Source organism: Chiloscyllium plagiosum, chromosome 31 (genome assembly GCF_004010195.1).
Source record: "Chiloscyllium plagiosum isolate BGI_BamShark_2017 chromosome 31, ASM401019v2, whole genome shotgun sequence".
Lineage (NCBI taxonomy): Eukaryota > Metazoa > Chordata > Chondrichthyes > Orectolobiformes > Hemiscylliidae > Chiloscyllium > Chiloscyllium plagiosum.
The window spans coordinates 36,825,146-36,839,442 of record NC_057740.1 but is presented as its reverse complement, the minus strand read 5'-3'; the positions used below and the strand labels follow the sequence as shown (position 1 = coordinate 36,839,442).

General features: G+C 39.4%; 1 protein-coding gene across 10 annotated transcripts; it reads right to left on the bottom strand.

Annotated features, from left to right (window-relative positions):
• Positions 1-1,735: 1,735 nt before the first annotated feature.
• LOC122565422 (GTP-binding protein Di-Ras1) lies at positions 1,736-13,321 on the bottom strand. Of its 10 annotated transcripts, none has more exons than XM_043721384.1 (3): positions 13,270-13,321; positions 11,363-11,532; positions 1,736-4,760 (listed from the first exon to the last, which is right to left on the bottom strand). In XM_043721384.1, the coding sequence occupies exon 3, from the start codon at positions 4,739-4,741 to the stop codon at positions 4,145-4,147; it is 597 nt and encodes a 198-aa protein (XP_043577319.1). In that variant the 5' UTR covers positions 4,742-4,760; positions 11,363-11,532; positions 13,270-13,321; the 3' UTR covers positions 1,736-4,144. The 10 variants fall into 10 exon arrangements, with proteins under 10 accessions (XP_043577319.1, XP_043577310.1, XP_043577313.1 ...); XM_043721375.1 differs by lacking the exon at positions 13,270-13,321 and adding an exon at positions 12,463-12,822 and having other exon boundaries at positions 11,363-11,538; XM_043721378.1 differs by lacking the exon at positions 13,270-13,321 and adding an exon at positions 12,463-12,822.
• Positions 13,322-14,297: the final 976 nt, after the last annotated feature.

The following is a 14,297-nucleotide window of genomic DNA, read 5'->3' as shown; positions in this document are numbered from 1 at the left end:
TGCAATCTTCTTCCTGACCTCTCCGCCCCCACCCCACTCCAGCCTATCACCCTCCCCTTGACCTCCCTCCACCTATCGCAATTCCAACGCCCCTCCCCCAAGTCCCTCCTCTCTTCCTTTTATCTTAGCCTGCTGGACACACTTTACTCATTCCTGAAGAAGGGCTTATGCCCGAAATGTTGATTCTCCTGTTTCTTGGATGCTGCCTGACCTGCTGCGCTTTTCCAGCAACACATTTTCAGCAATATGATAAGGACTGGTTAATTAGTTTTTCTAGTATTGAATATAATAATATAGTACAGAAGAGACTTTTTGGCCCACCAAGTCTGTAATGACAAAAAACTACACTAAATCTCCACTCGTCTCACCTTCCAGCAATAGGCATATAGCCTTGAATATTATGACATTTCAAGCACTCAATCAAGTACTTTTTAAAGATTGTAATGTTTCCCACCTCAACTACCCTGTGCAGCAGTTCATTCTAGATTCCCAGAACTCTCTGAGTGAAAAATATTTTTTGAAATCTCCTCTAAACCTCCTGTCTTAAAATTATGCCCCCTTATTATTGACCCTTCAATTAAGGGGAATAGCCCAATTTGTCCATGCCCCATTTAATCTTATACACCTCAAATGGGTTCTCTCTTTGTTTTCTCTACTTTAAGGAAAACAACCTGAGCTTATCCAGCCTCTCTCATAACTAAATTGCTCCATCCCAGGCAACAGTCTGGTGACTCTCCTCCACAGTCCCTCCACAGTGCAATAACATCTTTCCTATGATGTGGTGATGAGAACTGCACACAGTACTCCAGCTGTTGCCTAACCAAAGTCTTGTATAGCTTCAACATAACCCCCCCACTATTAAAATCGATGCCACAATAAGTGTCCCATATGCCTCTTTAGCTACCCTATTAAGCTGCCCTACTACCTTCAGGGATAAATACAAGCCAAGGTAATATAAATAACTCCTGTCTTCCTATTTGTTGGGTTCAAGTCCCAATGCAAAGCGTTGGGACTAACATAAATTAAAGGCAAAATACTGTGGATGCTGGAAATCAGAAATTAAAACAGAAAGTGTTGAGAAACTCAGCATAAAACCAAAGAACTGCAACTACTGAAAATGTGAAACAAAATCAGAAATTGCTAGTAAAATTCAGCAGCATCTGTGGAGAAAGAAGGAGAGATATGTTTTGAATCCAAGATGCCTCTTCGTAAGAACTGACCAGTTTAGAAGTAAGACTTGAAACAGTAACTCTGTTTCTCTTTCCACAGATGCTGCTAAACTTGATGAGTTTCTCCAGCACATATGTCCTAGTCTGGACTGACATTCCCAGGGTGACTTGGTACTGAGGGAGCACTGCACTGATAGAAGTACTGAAACTTGGAAGGTAAATCAAATCAATACCTCAATAGCTGTGGTGGATATAAAATATGCAATGGCACTGTTTGAAGTTCTTGAGACACCTTAATGATGTACAATGTGAATTTTTTTTGCACAGTCCAGGAAGGATCAGAGATAGCAATCAGGAGGAATCTGAAATCAAATGTAACATGCCATTGCCTCAGTAGCTGAGATCAGCAAGTCTGAAGAAGGCAATGGCTAAAACCAGGAACCAATCCTGTCTTGTGAGTTGTGTTCAAGGCACAGCATCTGTGCATGTAGCCCCTTGATTCAGCTTATTGAACCACTTTGTGTTTAGTGTCTCCTGTTCACATGAAATAACAGCAGTCATATTGCCAGCATTTTATTTGTAAAAAGACATTCAGCAAACATGTTACAGAGAGGAGTGATGGCAACATGTTAAAGGAAGACTATCTTCTACAATAAACAGTAAATTTTATAAAAAATATTATCCTGTGTATTTCTAGCCTGTTGGAGCTGCATTGTCAACTGATGACCCTTCATGCATTGGAGTAAATAGATGTCATGATGCAAACATCTATTATACATGGTCAACACTTTAATGCCCCATGGCCTAAATTCTAATGCACTGCACATAATGCAGATACAGTAATTGGTCAGCCCACAGTATTCAATCTGGCTGCTATTCCAAGTTCACATGCACCTCTAAGTAAAGCCTGTGCTCACTAACATAGTAACTCAATTGTTGCATAATGCTATGTAAGTTAACTAGCTATCAGCATTATGAAAAGCTGGTATGTATGCCTCAGACTGAAATTCTGTGTAAGCTCTCCTTGCATCATTCCACGGGGCAAATAGTTATCAACCAGTAGTCAATTTGTCTCCTTGAAATTGTGAAGGATGGAAAATGGGGAAATCATTGGTTGAGATGTACTGAGAATAAGAAACAAATCAATAACTGTTCTGGAGCCAACAGGCAGTCATCAGGAAGCTCACAAAACATCTATGGGTAAATCATATTTATCCAAATTTGCAATGGGAATTTGAAAATCCAGGTCAAGCAATCCTCTGCATAATGGAGACCATTAATATGACTTTTGGCAATCTCAGTATAGTTTCTCCATTGAACATAATGCAATTACACAACATTGTTTTTGATGCTGCAGCCTGTGTGGACAGTGAATCCCTCTGATTCAAAAGATTGTGTCTTTTGATGTGTGTGCTGAGGTTACACTATCAGGGCATTATGATCCATGTGATAATATCTGGTGAATAGAATACTGATATCAAGATGTCAAATGATTTACTGATCCATCCATGAAAATTACCAGAATACTTATGATGACATATGCAACAATATTTCAGCACAAACTTAAAAAAAAAGATCAAGTACATGTGTTGGCAAGATCAATGCAATTATACTTCTCAAAATATTCTCAAACCTGAGAATAATATCATTGTTTGATGTGCTGACAATTCAGAAAAGTTCATCAGTAAACCAACCTTTCTGCAAAATAGTAGGTCATGAACTGGTAAGCTACGTGCGTGTTGGAACGTTTACTGGCTTTGCTGCTATACTGTTCTGTAATGATGAGGATATGCCTAATTCAAGAACAATTATTGTGCATTAGCCAAAAATAAAAGAGGCTAAATTTTTTACAATTCTTCCCTGTATTAATTTGTAATGTATATAATTCTTTCTCTAAAATTAAGCAAACATCCTCTTTAAAGAACTTTGAAATGGATTGAGAGCTGTGCCCCAGTGCTTTCTACATACTCCAAAAATTTCCAAGCAGTCAAGTGCTTAATTCCAGATCATATAGTTTTTTTTTGTGTGTAGGAACAGTGGAAAGTTGAAACTAAACTAAGGTATCTAGTGCAAAACATCAGTGGAATAAGTTGTGTAATCTCTTTTACTACTTCCCCATCCTTCAATAGGCACTTGGACCGTGTTTTATATCCATGGGGTATTTGATGCAGGGTCTGCGTGTTGCTTGGCTTGTTCTTATCTGTTCAATGTTGTGCTTCTATTGTCATTGCTTGTCCTTATCCTGGTAACTCCTAGTTACCATAATTAGATATGAAGAGTAACTAACATTACTTAAATAAGGTTGAAAATAGTTATACAACTTTTAAAGCTGGACAGCATTACCATTGTGTAACTACTATTGAATTATAATAGCTATTATACTCAGTTGTGGCAACTTATACCATAGGCTACAAAATCTACTGAGATTACAGTGTGTGCTTTTTACATTTTAAGTTTAAAAAGTTAATACATTCAGTCAATGTTTTTAGGATGAAGGGGTATGGGCGAATAGCCACAAAAACCCAGAATACATAAACTAACCGTACCTACCAGGGTTATATATGCATCTACCAACCTACCTAGAACTTCACAATGCAAGGGATTACACAGAAGAATGGACACTCAAAGAAACTCCTGTATCAAGTCCATTGAGTAGTGTTTCCAGTGCGGACCAGCTAAAGTTCATCTTTGTTTCTGAGCCACATAGTGTTGCTTTTGATTAATTTATTTGTTATTTATATGTGCAGAATGTTAAAGAAGTGTTATTGCCATAACTGCAAATAACTAGAAAGTGCAATGCATGAAATAATGAAATCTGATATTGGTGAGGTACAGATTTCCAGTAAGCTTATAGAGAATGGGATATAGGGTGAGTATGCAACAGAGGATGGTGCAGCTTTGATGGTCTGACTTAGAGTTGTTCTAACAGTTGTATTCAGGTAAGCAAAGCCACCATTTTGACTGAAGAGTAGAGTCTACATGATGCTGCATTTTCCCTTCAATTTCTCTGTTCGCTTTTGTTGTTTGGACTTCTTCCCATCAATATTCAGACTCATGGATCTACGCTTTTCCAAATTAAGCAGTTCCTGAAAAAGCTCCTTGACATTGTAATTCATCTTGGCAGAAGTTTCCATGAAGGCACACTTCCACTCCTTAGCCAAAGCTTCCCCCACTTTACTGTCCACCTCCTTGACTGTTTCATCACACTTGTTCCCGACCAACATGACAGGGATATTTTCAATATTGCCTTTGATCTGAAGGATCTGTTGATAGATAGGTTTCAGCTCCTCCAGGGACTGGCGGCTGCAGATTGAGTAGACCAAGATGAAAGCATGTCCCTTGGAAATGGAGAGGCGCTGCATGGCTGGGAATTGGTGTGAGCCTGTGGTGTCAGTGATCTGCAGGGTGCAGACACTTTTATCACAGCTGATTACTTGCCTGTAGGTGTCTTCAATAGTGGGGATGTAGGTCTCGCGAAATGTCCCTTTGACGAAACGTAGCACCAGGGAGCTTTTTCCAACACCCCCTGCCCCAAACACCACCACATTATAATCATTGCTCTGTTCAGGCATTTTCTCAGAGTATTCTTAGCTACAAAGAAATAATGAGAAAACAATAAGACAGGAGCTATTATCAATGCCCATTGTTAATGAAAAATGTAGATCATCAAAGCTGCTGTGACACTTCCCCAATAATTTTGCCATCTGTTTTAATTACATTGTGTAAAAGGATCTCCTCATTTTCTTGAATTATAATAAAAAATAACAAATAGGTAAATTGCAGTAATTAGCAAGGGAGAGATATTGAATTTTATTTATAACGTTAGCCAAAAAATCCCATTGTTAAAATTGATGCACCTTATTAATGTCTAAACCATTAGTTGAAACACATTTGCTTCTCAAATAACTTTCAATAAGAAAAAATGGTCTAGATGGAGTCAATTCTGTTCTATTTTTGTTATGAGAAAGGCTCTTGTCACTGGGATAAGCTAGTCATTTCAGTCAGTCACTTAGTTGGTAACTAGAGGATATAAATTTACAGATCATCAACAAACCAAATGAAGGGAGTGATTGAATGCCACCACAAAGGAGCAATCTCACCTCTGAGTCAGAAGGCTGTATGTTCAAACTCCACTTCAAAGACCATAAAATCTCAGTTGATATTCGAGGGAAGTACTGACTGAGGTGCCACCTATCAGATGAGACATTAAACCACTTGTCTATCTTTTCTATCAGGTAGATGTAGACTACACTGAAGAAATGCAGGGGAGATCTTCCCAGTGCCAATATTTATTTCTTAACCAACTTCATTAAGACAGATTATCTTGTCATTATCACACAATTGTTTGGGGGGACCCATTATCTCAGCTGGCTGGACATCTGTCTTGCAGTACGGTGCGGCATGGGTTTAATTCCCGCATCAATTGAGGTTACCATGAAGGCCTTTCCTTCTCAACCTCTCCCCTCACCTGAGGCATGGTGATCCTAAGATTAAACCACTACCCCGCATCTCTCCAATGAGTGAGCAGCCCTCGAAGATTACAACAACTTTACCTTTACTGTTTATGGGATTTTGCTGTGTGGAAATTGGCTGATGCATTTTCTGGATTACATCAGTAACTATTTTCCAAAAGTACTTCATTAGTTGTAAAATATTTGAAGATATCTGAGGTGTTGAAAGGTGCAACATAAATGCAAGTCTTTTTTTTCTTAAATATGAAGTTGGCAAGCCATGGAGTGTCTTATCAGAAACCTTGCTGAAAGGAGAATCTGAAATAACGTTTTTTTAAAAAGTGAACAATGGAAAGGCAGTTGTCTCGTTATTTGTTTGGTTTCGACATTGTAATATTTGCAGTTTATAGGCATCACCTAGGCCTTCCAGACATTTTAAAATTTCCCTAGCCAAAATTGAGATGATCAGGAAGCAGGATTCTTCAAAACTTTGCATTTGATATGTTTATTCAGAGCATTATCAAGTGTGCACAGATCTCTAGAAGAAACCAAGCAATGTGAAATTAGTTCTGCCTGGTCAAAATCCAAACTCCAACCACCAGTTTCACATCAATAGCTGCAGTGTAAATGCATTGTAAGGCTTCCAATGGTGCAGTGGTAATGTCCCTAATGTCCCACCTTTTCCAGAAGTATGTCAAGGTGTATCTGAACAGACTGATTTAAAAATGACTCAATTAATTGTAAGGCATCTTGTGATTCAGTGGTACTATCCCTAGCTCTGAGCCAGGAGGTCTGGGTTCAAGGTCTGCCTGGTCTAGAGGTTTGTCATAACATCCTTGAGTAAGTTGATTCAAATTATCTAGACTCACTGGCAGACTTATCCAAGAGTTGTTGGCAGATTTATTCCTTGGAAAAGGGAAAGCTGATAATCTGATAATGTCATAATTATCTTGATTTTTCTCAGACTTCCATCTTGTTTTTTTTTAATTTAAACGTCCTCAGGTAGATTGTACAACCATTGTATTCAGATTGCCTCCATTTACTAACTCTCTGTAATATAGCCCCACCTGAGTTAGAAAGATAGGCTAGATAAAGTTGCGATTCAGTCTCATTCATTAAAATCTAAGCAACTGATTCCACTCAAACCTTATCTCATCCTTCAATCAGGACTTGCTTGGGAATTTGGACTTACCACACAGAAAAAATTGTTCGACAACAAAACCTTTACAGAATTTATAATTTAGTGTTCCAACAGTCGACACGTCAATAACTACTATTAATTTATTAGCAGCTTCTCCACAGAAAATTACTATCTAGTCCTATGTTGTTGATGTTGTAATCCTGAAGCAAACAGACATCAGTTTGTCCTGAATATCAACATATTGTAAGCATTTCTTTCTTCCACTTGCCCTCAATTAATCATTTATTAATTTTACCTTTGTCCTGTTTTAGGTATGGAGAATTTACAACTTTCAATTGTACAGAAGTCTCACAATTAGATTAATCACTCCATTGGAACATATTCCTCAGTCAGACTTCCATTTAAAATGTTAAAAATCACACAACGCCAAGTTATAGTCCAACAGGTTTAATTGGAAGCACACTAGCTTTCGGAGTGACGCTCCTTCATCAGGTGATAGTGGAGGGCTCGATCGTAACACAGAATTTCTGGCAAAAATTTGCAGTGTGATGTAACTGAAATTATACATTGAGGAATTGATTGTCTGTTAAGCCTTTCATCTGTTAGAATACAGTGATAGTTTCACTTCTTTCATGTGTAAATCACAAAACCCTTTTTTTTTAAGTTGCATTCTCGGCTTAGCTGTTAACAATGGTGATAGCTGGACAATATGCTGAAGGTGTTAGCCCCCTGTGTTCTCTGTCTATGATCTGATGTTTAGATTGATTCCATTTAAAATGTTATGGTTCTTACTATTCAATTTTCCAAAATATTTATGGAGTAGATAAATTACCCTGAACCTGACTCCTTGGTCTATTTATACTTTTGAATCAATCTGTTCAGAGATGTTACTACACACCTCTGGAGCAGGTGGAAGTTGAACCCAGGCCTCCTGGTTCACAGATAGGGACACTATCATTGTACCCTATAACTCATCCATGTTCTGCTCTTATGAGTTTACTTTTGTCATGGTCATAGTATCTTTTTTCATGAATTCCTACAGAGGATCTCTATTTTGACATGGATATCGTAATGGAATATAGTATCCAAGTGGGAAAATAAAATCGAATAAGAATTCTAAAAGTCTTGCCCATACCTAATGGCGCTAGCTCACAATGCAACATGACAGCTTGGAGCTTTACGCTGCTCTTTTGTCACTGTTGCAGTATTGATTGACAGTAACTTCAGAGAGGAAACATTGATATGCCAGTGATCAGGCAGTACTTTCTGTGTGAATTGTTACAAAGATGTTTTGTGTGGTAACATTCTAGCCAAGACAGATGATACAAAGAGAAAACACCAAAGATTCTTCAATCTGTGCTTAAATGAATGGATTGCTATATGCAGTCAGAGCACATTTAAAATATTGGAAGTTGGATCAGAAAACTGTGCTCTAAATGTGGCTTTCAAAAGAACCATTGTTTGGTCGAACTGAACTTTGATCTTTCAGTTGAGGACTTGCATTGCAATTGCTTTCTAAAGATGTTATTAAAACGCTAATTTACAGCTGTAATCAAAACACTATAGTTGATTCATTCATAAAATTTGAGGGAAGCATCATTTTTGGTGTGTTCGCAAATTCTCACCTTTCTGCATTTGTGGAAGGAATATTCTGAAACCAGTGTAACTCAACTGTTGCAAAAGAAACTGAGTCATGTAAGAAATAAAATCAATTACATTCAATATAACAGGAGGCAGACCCAGTATTGTGAGATCTGTCTCCATGAGACTTTGTTTTAACAGATCAACTATCTATAGTTATTTCAGTTGACAAAAATAGATGAATGAACCAGAGCAGAAACAATGCCTCAAGGCAACATGACCATGAAAATTGACTGAAGATAGTCCAAAGTTGATTGTCATAGACTAATTCCATTGTATCTTACTAGTACTATTTAAAGGAGCAAGCAAAAAATGTTAAGGTTAAATAAAAATCAGACTGAACCACACATAAAGAACATACAACTAAGGAACAACAGTAGACCATCGGCCCTTCAAACCTTCTCTGCAGTTCAATAAGATCATGGCTGATCTGGTTGTGGCCTTAACCTCTCTATCTTGTCTAGCCTTCCCATAATTCTTGCCTCAGTTGTTTACCTAAACTCTAACTCAGCTGTGAATGAATCAATGACCCAGTTTCATTGCTTTCTGGGAATGGACTTTCATAATAATTCCTCTGAGAGAAAAAATGTTCCGAATTTCTGTCTTAAAAGGGAGATTTCTTATTCATAAACTGTGCCCTCTGGTTCTAGTGTCCCCTATAAGAGGGAACATCCTGTTCTCTGTGTTCATCTATCAAACCCTCTCACTATCTTACATGTTCAATAAGATCACCTTGAATTCATATCACATATGCTTACAGTTAAGTGCAGATATTTGTAACTGCACTCTTCACACACTGATCTATGTTTCAGCCTTAAAGTGCATCCTCATTAGAAAATAATTTAACACAAGGTCTTCTGGGCCTCTCTCCAACCTTGTCAAATTTTAAATCAATAAGATGGCTTTCTGAAGTGGCCATATGCTGCCTTTCACTGCTGGGACATTGGGTCAAATGGGGGAGAAGGGAAGGACAGAGTTATTAACTTAAAGTCTGTTGTTCATGTGGAATCTGATCATCTCAAAGCAATTCCTAATGGACCTTGGACAAAATAATACCTGTAAATGGAATGAAATGGACAACATTTGCTCAGCTGTAAAAGACAGAGAAGAAAGAAAATTCCTGTTGTAAAGAAGTGGTCATCTATGATTTTCAGGGAAAGGCAGAGAGGGAGATTTAGAAAGATTTTTGTCTGCTATCTGCTTATGGTACACTAGATGTTGTAGGGTTAGGTGCTGCTACTGAGAGTCTAAAAATGAAAGAATGTGATTTTCCTCAGTGTAGGTATGGGCACTAATAAATACACATCTGCTTATACTTTTTTTCATAAGAACACATAAATTCATAGCCTTGCCAAAAGTAGGGAAGAAATGTTTTGCAACACATATTCCTGGAAATTGAGAGGGGAAATGTTTCAATGCACACACATAAGGAATTACACTCATGGCATACAACTCTCAAACTCAAAACAAATGGTTTTTCTACTTTTTTTGAGTTGGGCACTTAGATTAATGTTCTCAGATTTTGAACATTATATTGATCAGCATTGAATTGTTACTATGCTTGAATTTGACGTATAGAAAGAGTGAGATGTAGAAAATTATTTATTTTGTGATTAAACCTTTTCCCACCTTCCATGGTTGCATGGTTGCTATAGGCCAAAGATTTAGGTCTTACCTACAGAAATCAGATGGTTATTGTCAATAAGAATGTCTCTGTCCTTCACAATGCAAGATGTAACCCTAGTTCAAATGCAATAAACTGCATCAAGCACAAACTATTCCCTATGTTTTAACTGATAAATATAATCAGAAATGTCCTAGTCCCTGATTTTATTTTTACCTTTCTTGCTATCCCTTTACAGGCTACCACTTGTATTCCACCTCCTGTACAAACAGCAATTTTAGTTTGATTGAAAAAATTAAACCCTGGTTTCGATAATAAAACCTTCAGAACGTCCAAGTGATGCGATGAATGAATTTGAAAGAAGAGGCAGGAGGGCTAGCTGGGTGGGTGGGGGTGGAGGGTGGGGGAGTTGACACCCACCCGCAAGATTTGTTGGTTCAGCATATTCAATTTCCGACTCATTCTGAACCATCGAGGCACCAATAGACTATGTCCAAGCTACATCCCAGCCGTCAAACCGCAACCTGAACACATTGAGTTCAACTGACGGTTTTTTTTGCATGTGAATAAATAAACATTTCTTCCATTCTTCAGCTAGTTCTGACATCTCGCTGTGGCAGAAAAACCATGATGCCCGTGACGGAGGACAAATTCAATTATCGTTTCATTTTTGCGGTATCTGCAAACTTTCAAGCCCTGCTTCAGTTCTTCAGCTCCAGAAAACAGATGAAAGTGTACGCCCACTGACTGGAGATTACTCCAAATCCCTGAAGCCAATGAATCTGAAGAGATTTATGTTTTATAGGCTTCACACACACACACACCCATAATGACACGCGGTTCCTTACACATTTACACACGGTCATATGCACACTCAAGATCATTCAACGTTGTCTCTTGCACGCTTATGCATACAAACACACACACAATGTCACTAACTATCACTTGCGCAGAGGCGCGCAGACCAATCTTTTCTAACATTTGTATTGATGGATTAAACATCTATTTGCACCCATGTGACTGATATACCCATTAACCTGTACATTGAAGCGCTTGACAGATTTACATTCCCCATCACCATTATTTTTTCTCCCTCTGCAGTTTGAATACCAACTCATAATAATCCAATTTCTTTTGATTCCTACCTCTTCAGGCTCCTGTTAGTTTAAAAAAAACTGCGGGCTCCCACCCTAGTATCTTGCTTTGAACAGCTTATGTGAGAATTCAATTCCTCATTAATGCATTGCACATAACTTCGAACATGCTCGATGTCAGCAGCCCGATATATCGAAGGAGAAAGTGCATCTGCACTGCACATCAACAAAATAACAATTACCTTCAGCGTGCAGTCTGATTGTGAACCGCGGTGTTGCCCCAGATCCAGTGTATTGTCTTGCTAGCCTGCGTTTGAGAGTGTGTGTCGCTCTCTCCTTTACATTCTCGCTCGCTGTTTCAGCACCACATCAACGCGGACAGCTCCCGGACTCAGCACATTCCACCAGCCTCCTGGAACTCAAGTTATTTATATATTTTTACACACACAGCACATCAAACAGTGCAACAGAAAAATGCTGATATTTACAGAGCTGCTTCACAAATGCAAGGCAATCAATTTTCTCTCCCCACTGCCTCCTCCCTCTACACACACACACACACACACACCAGTCTCCATTCATCCGTGAGTTTTATTGCATTTGAGATCGTTGCCAATGTTTTCCCCACTCGAAGTAAACTCTGCAGCATGCACAAACCACTGAATTGCTTATTTCTTCTCCTCACGGGGCGATAGCTCGCAGGGAAGCCGAGAGGATGGTGCTGTGGACGAATGAGTCCTTGCAATAAACGGGATGGAGAGAGAAGCAGGCCGAGAGATAGGCAGCTCCGACCTGCTGCAGGCTCCTTTTACATTTGACTGACGTTAGGTCCTCAGCGACAATCTCACGCTTTATCAGTTCCTTAGACCTTTCATCTGGGGATAAGGATACCCTCCTTCCTGAGAGTTTTCATTCGACACTCGCCACACTCTCCCCATTCAATTTCAATCCCCGCCGTAACTTCAAATGCGGAGAGGCGACTTCTTAAACCCTTTTGCTTTCAGATTGAGTCCTTTACACTGAAGGATTCCCAAAGACAAAATCTCCCCGCTTCAACAGAAAGCAACCTCTGTTTGCCCTTTGTTTTTAACCTCACATGCACAATTTTCCTCAGCCCAAATTTAGCTTCAGAACTACATGATCTGATGCCAACACGTCGTTTCAAATTCCTTGACTCATTACTTTAAACAAATTAAAGCATTTTTTAAGCGTCAGTGTGTTAGAAAAAAAATACAATATCTTGGTTTATATTACTTCCTTTCAATCTCCAATTAAATACAGCTTTTACACGAAAGGAAGTATATTTGCAACCTTCACATACTTCAACACAAATTTGAATTACCTCTTGCCGATTTAAAATCAGGTGTAGGTCTGAGCCGAATGATGGTCGTTTCCTTATCAGACACGTGTAATGCAAGAGTTCAGAAAGCAGTTCCGAAATTATATGTAGAACGAGATCGGCGTGGGGGTGTGATCTAATAGCTGGGCTCAGGTCACTTGACAACCCACCTCAAACAGGTACCTTGGGATTGTAATTTCATGAGTAGCTGGTTCAGAAATTCCTCATGCCAATGTCACCGCTCATTAAAGACGGCAAAATACTGTATGAAGAATTTGGATGCAGCAAAAAACAAATACTGTAACAAATCTTTCTTGGAACTGCAGTTTGAACACAGCATAATGGACAATGAAGCCCAATACTGAGCGAGATCAAAACAGAGAGTACTGAAAATACTCAGTGTCGCTGGAGAGAGGACTAGAGTTAATGTTTCAGTACTGTGACTTGCCATCAGAATTTTAGTGAATTGTCATGTGATGATTGTAATAGATAAAATGTTCCTATCATTTGACCCAAAATGAAGGAATGGCAATCTACCTAAATTTGGGCAGTGTGTGATTTGAGGAAAAGAAACTTTGAGGGGGCTGGCATTCCCATGATTTTTTTTATTTTTGTAAAAATATACTTTATTCATAAAAAAATCTTTATGTATTTACACAGATCTTAAACAGTGTTTGCATATCAAGAAAAACCTGTTCTGCGCTGTATTGTCCTACCTTCTATGTTCTAAAACAAACATTGGATCTTACTTCCTTGCAGTTGTAAAGGTCTGAAGCCATTTCATACTTAACGAAGGACACAATTACATACATTTGAGGCAATAAGAGGGTCTGACAACTGAACAGAATCCCATTGTACTTTTCAGTAAGACCTTAGACAGTGGTCTTTCCCCATTGCACCTTGGTGGCAGTTGCCTGAAGATTTAGTGTGCCCCTCAGCTTGTAGTCCTGGACATTGGAATGTGTCAGTCTGCAACACTTGGTCGAGGTCAACTCTGCACTGGAAGGCTAACAAGTTTTCAGGCAGACCAAAGAGTATCTTTCACTGAACTGATGGTCTTCCAAGTGTTGTTTGTCTCAGTGTGCACCCCGGGGAACAGATTGTACAGCACAGAGTCCTGCAGCACAGTACTGTTTGGATTGAATCTTGACAAAAACCACTGTATACCTCTCCACACCTTCTTTGCGAAGGCACATTCCAGAAGGAGATGTGTGACAGTCTCTTCTCTCCCACAGCTGCATGTTGTGGTGGAGAGAAGCCAGGTGGACATGAAGGATCTCACAGGTAGTGCCTTTCTCATCTTGGCATTTGTTGGAAAGTTCTGGTGATGAGGCATTCTGCCAAATGACCTTGACAGTCTGCACAGGGAATCACCCCACAAGATCCACCCGCTCCTTTTCCTGCAGGGTCTCAAGGATGCTACATGCTGACCACTACCTGATGGACTTGTGACCAAAGGTGTTTTCCTTAACAACTTTTTTCCATGAAGGACAGGTAATACAAAATGATCAAATTACTTGGAGTGTTGCGTGGTAACAAAACCAGGCCCATCCTTCCTAACACCAGGGACCTCCCCACCCCTATCAGCGTTCTGGAAAGACCACTCCCTCTGCGACTCCCTTGTCAGATCCACACCTCCCACCAACCCAACCTCCACTCCCGGCACCTTCCCCTGCAACCACAAAAAATGCAAAACTTGCGCCCACACCTCCCCCCTCACTTCCCTCCAAGGCCCCAAGGGATCCTTCAATATCCATCAGAAATTCACCTGCACCTCCACACACATCATTTACTGCATCCGCTGCACCCGATGTGGCCCCCTATACATTGGGGAGACA

Excerpts from the sequence above, each read along its gene's own strand:
- LOC122565422 (XM_043721384.1), bottom strand. The coding sequence starts at position 4,741 with ATGCCTGAACAGAGCAATGATTATAATGTGGTGGTGTTTGGGGCAGGG.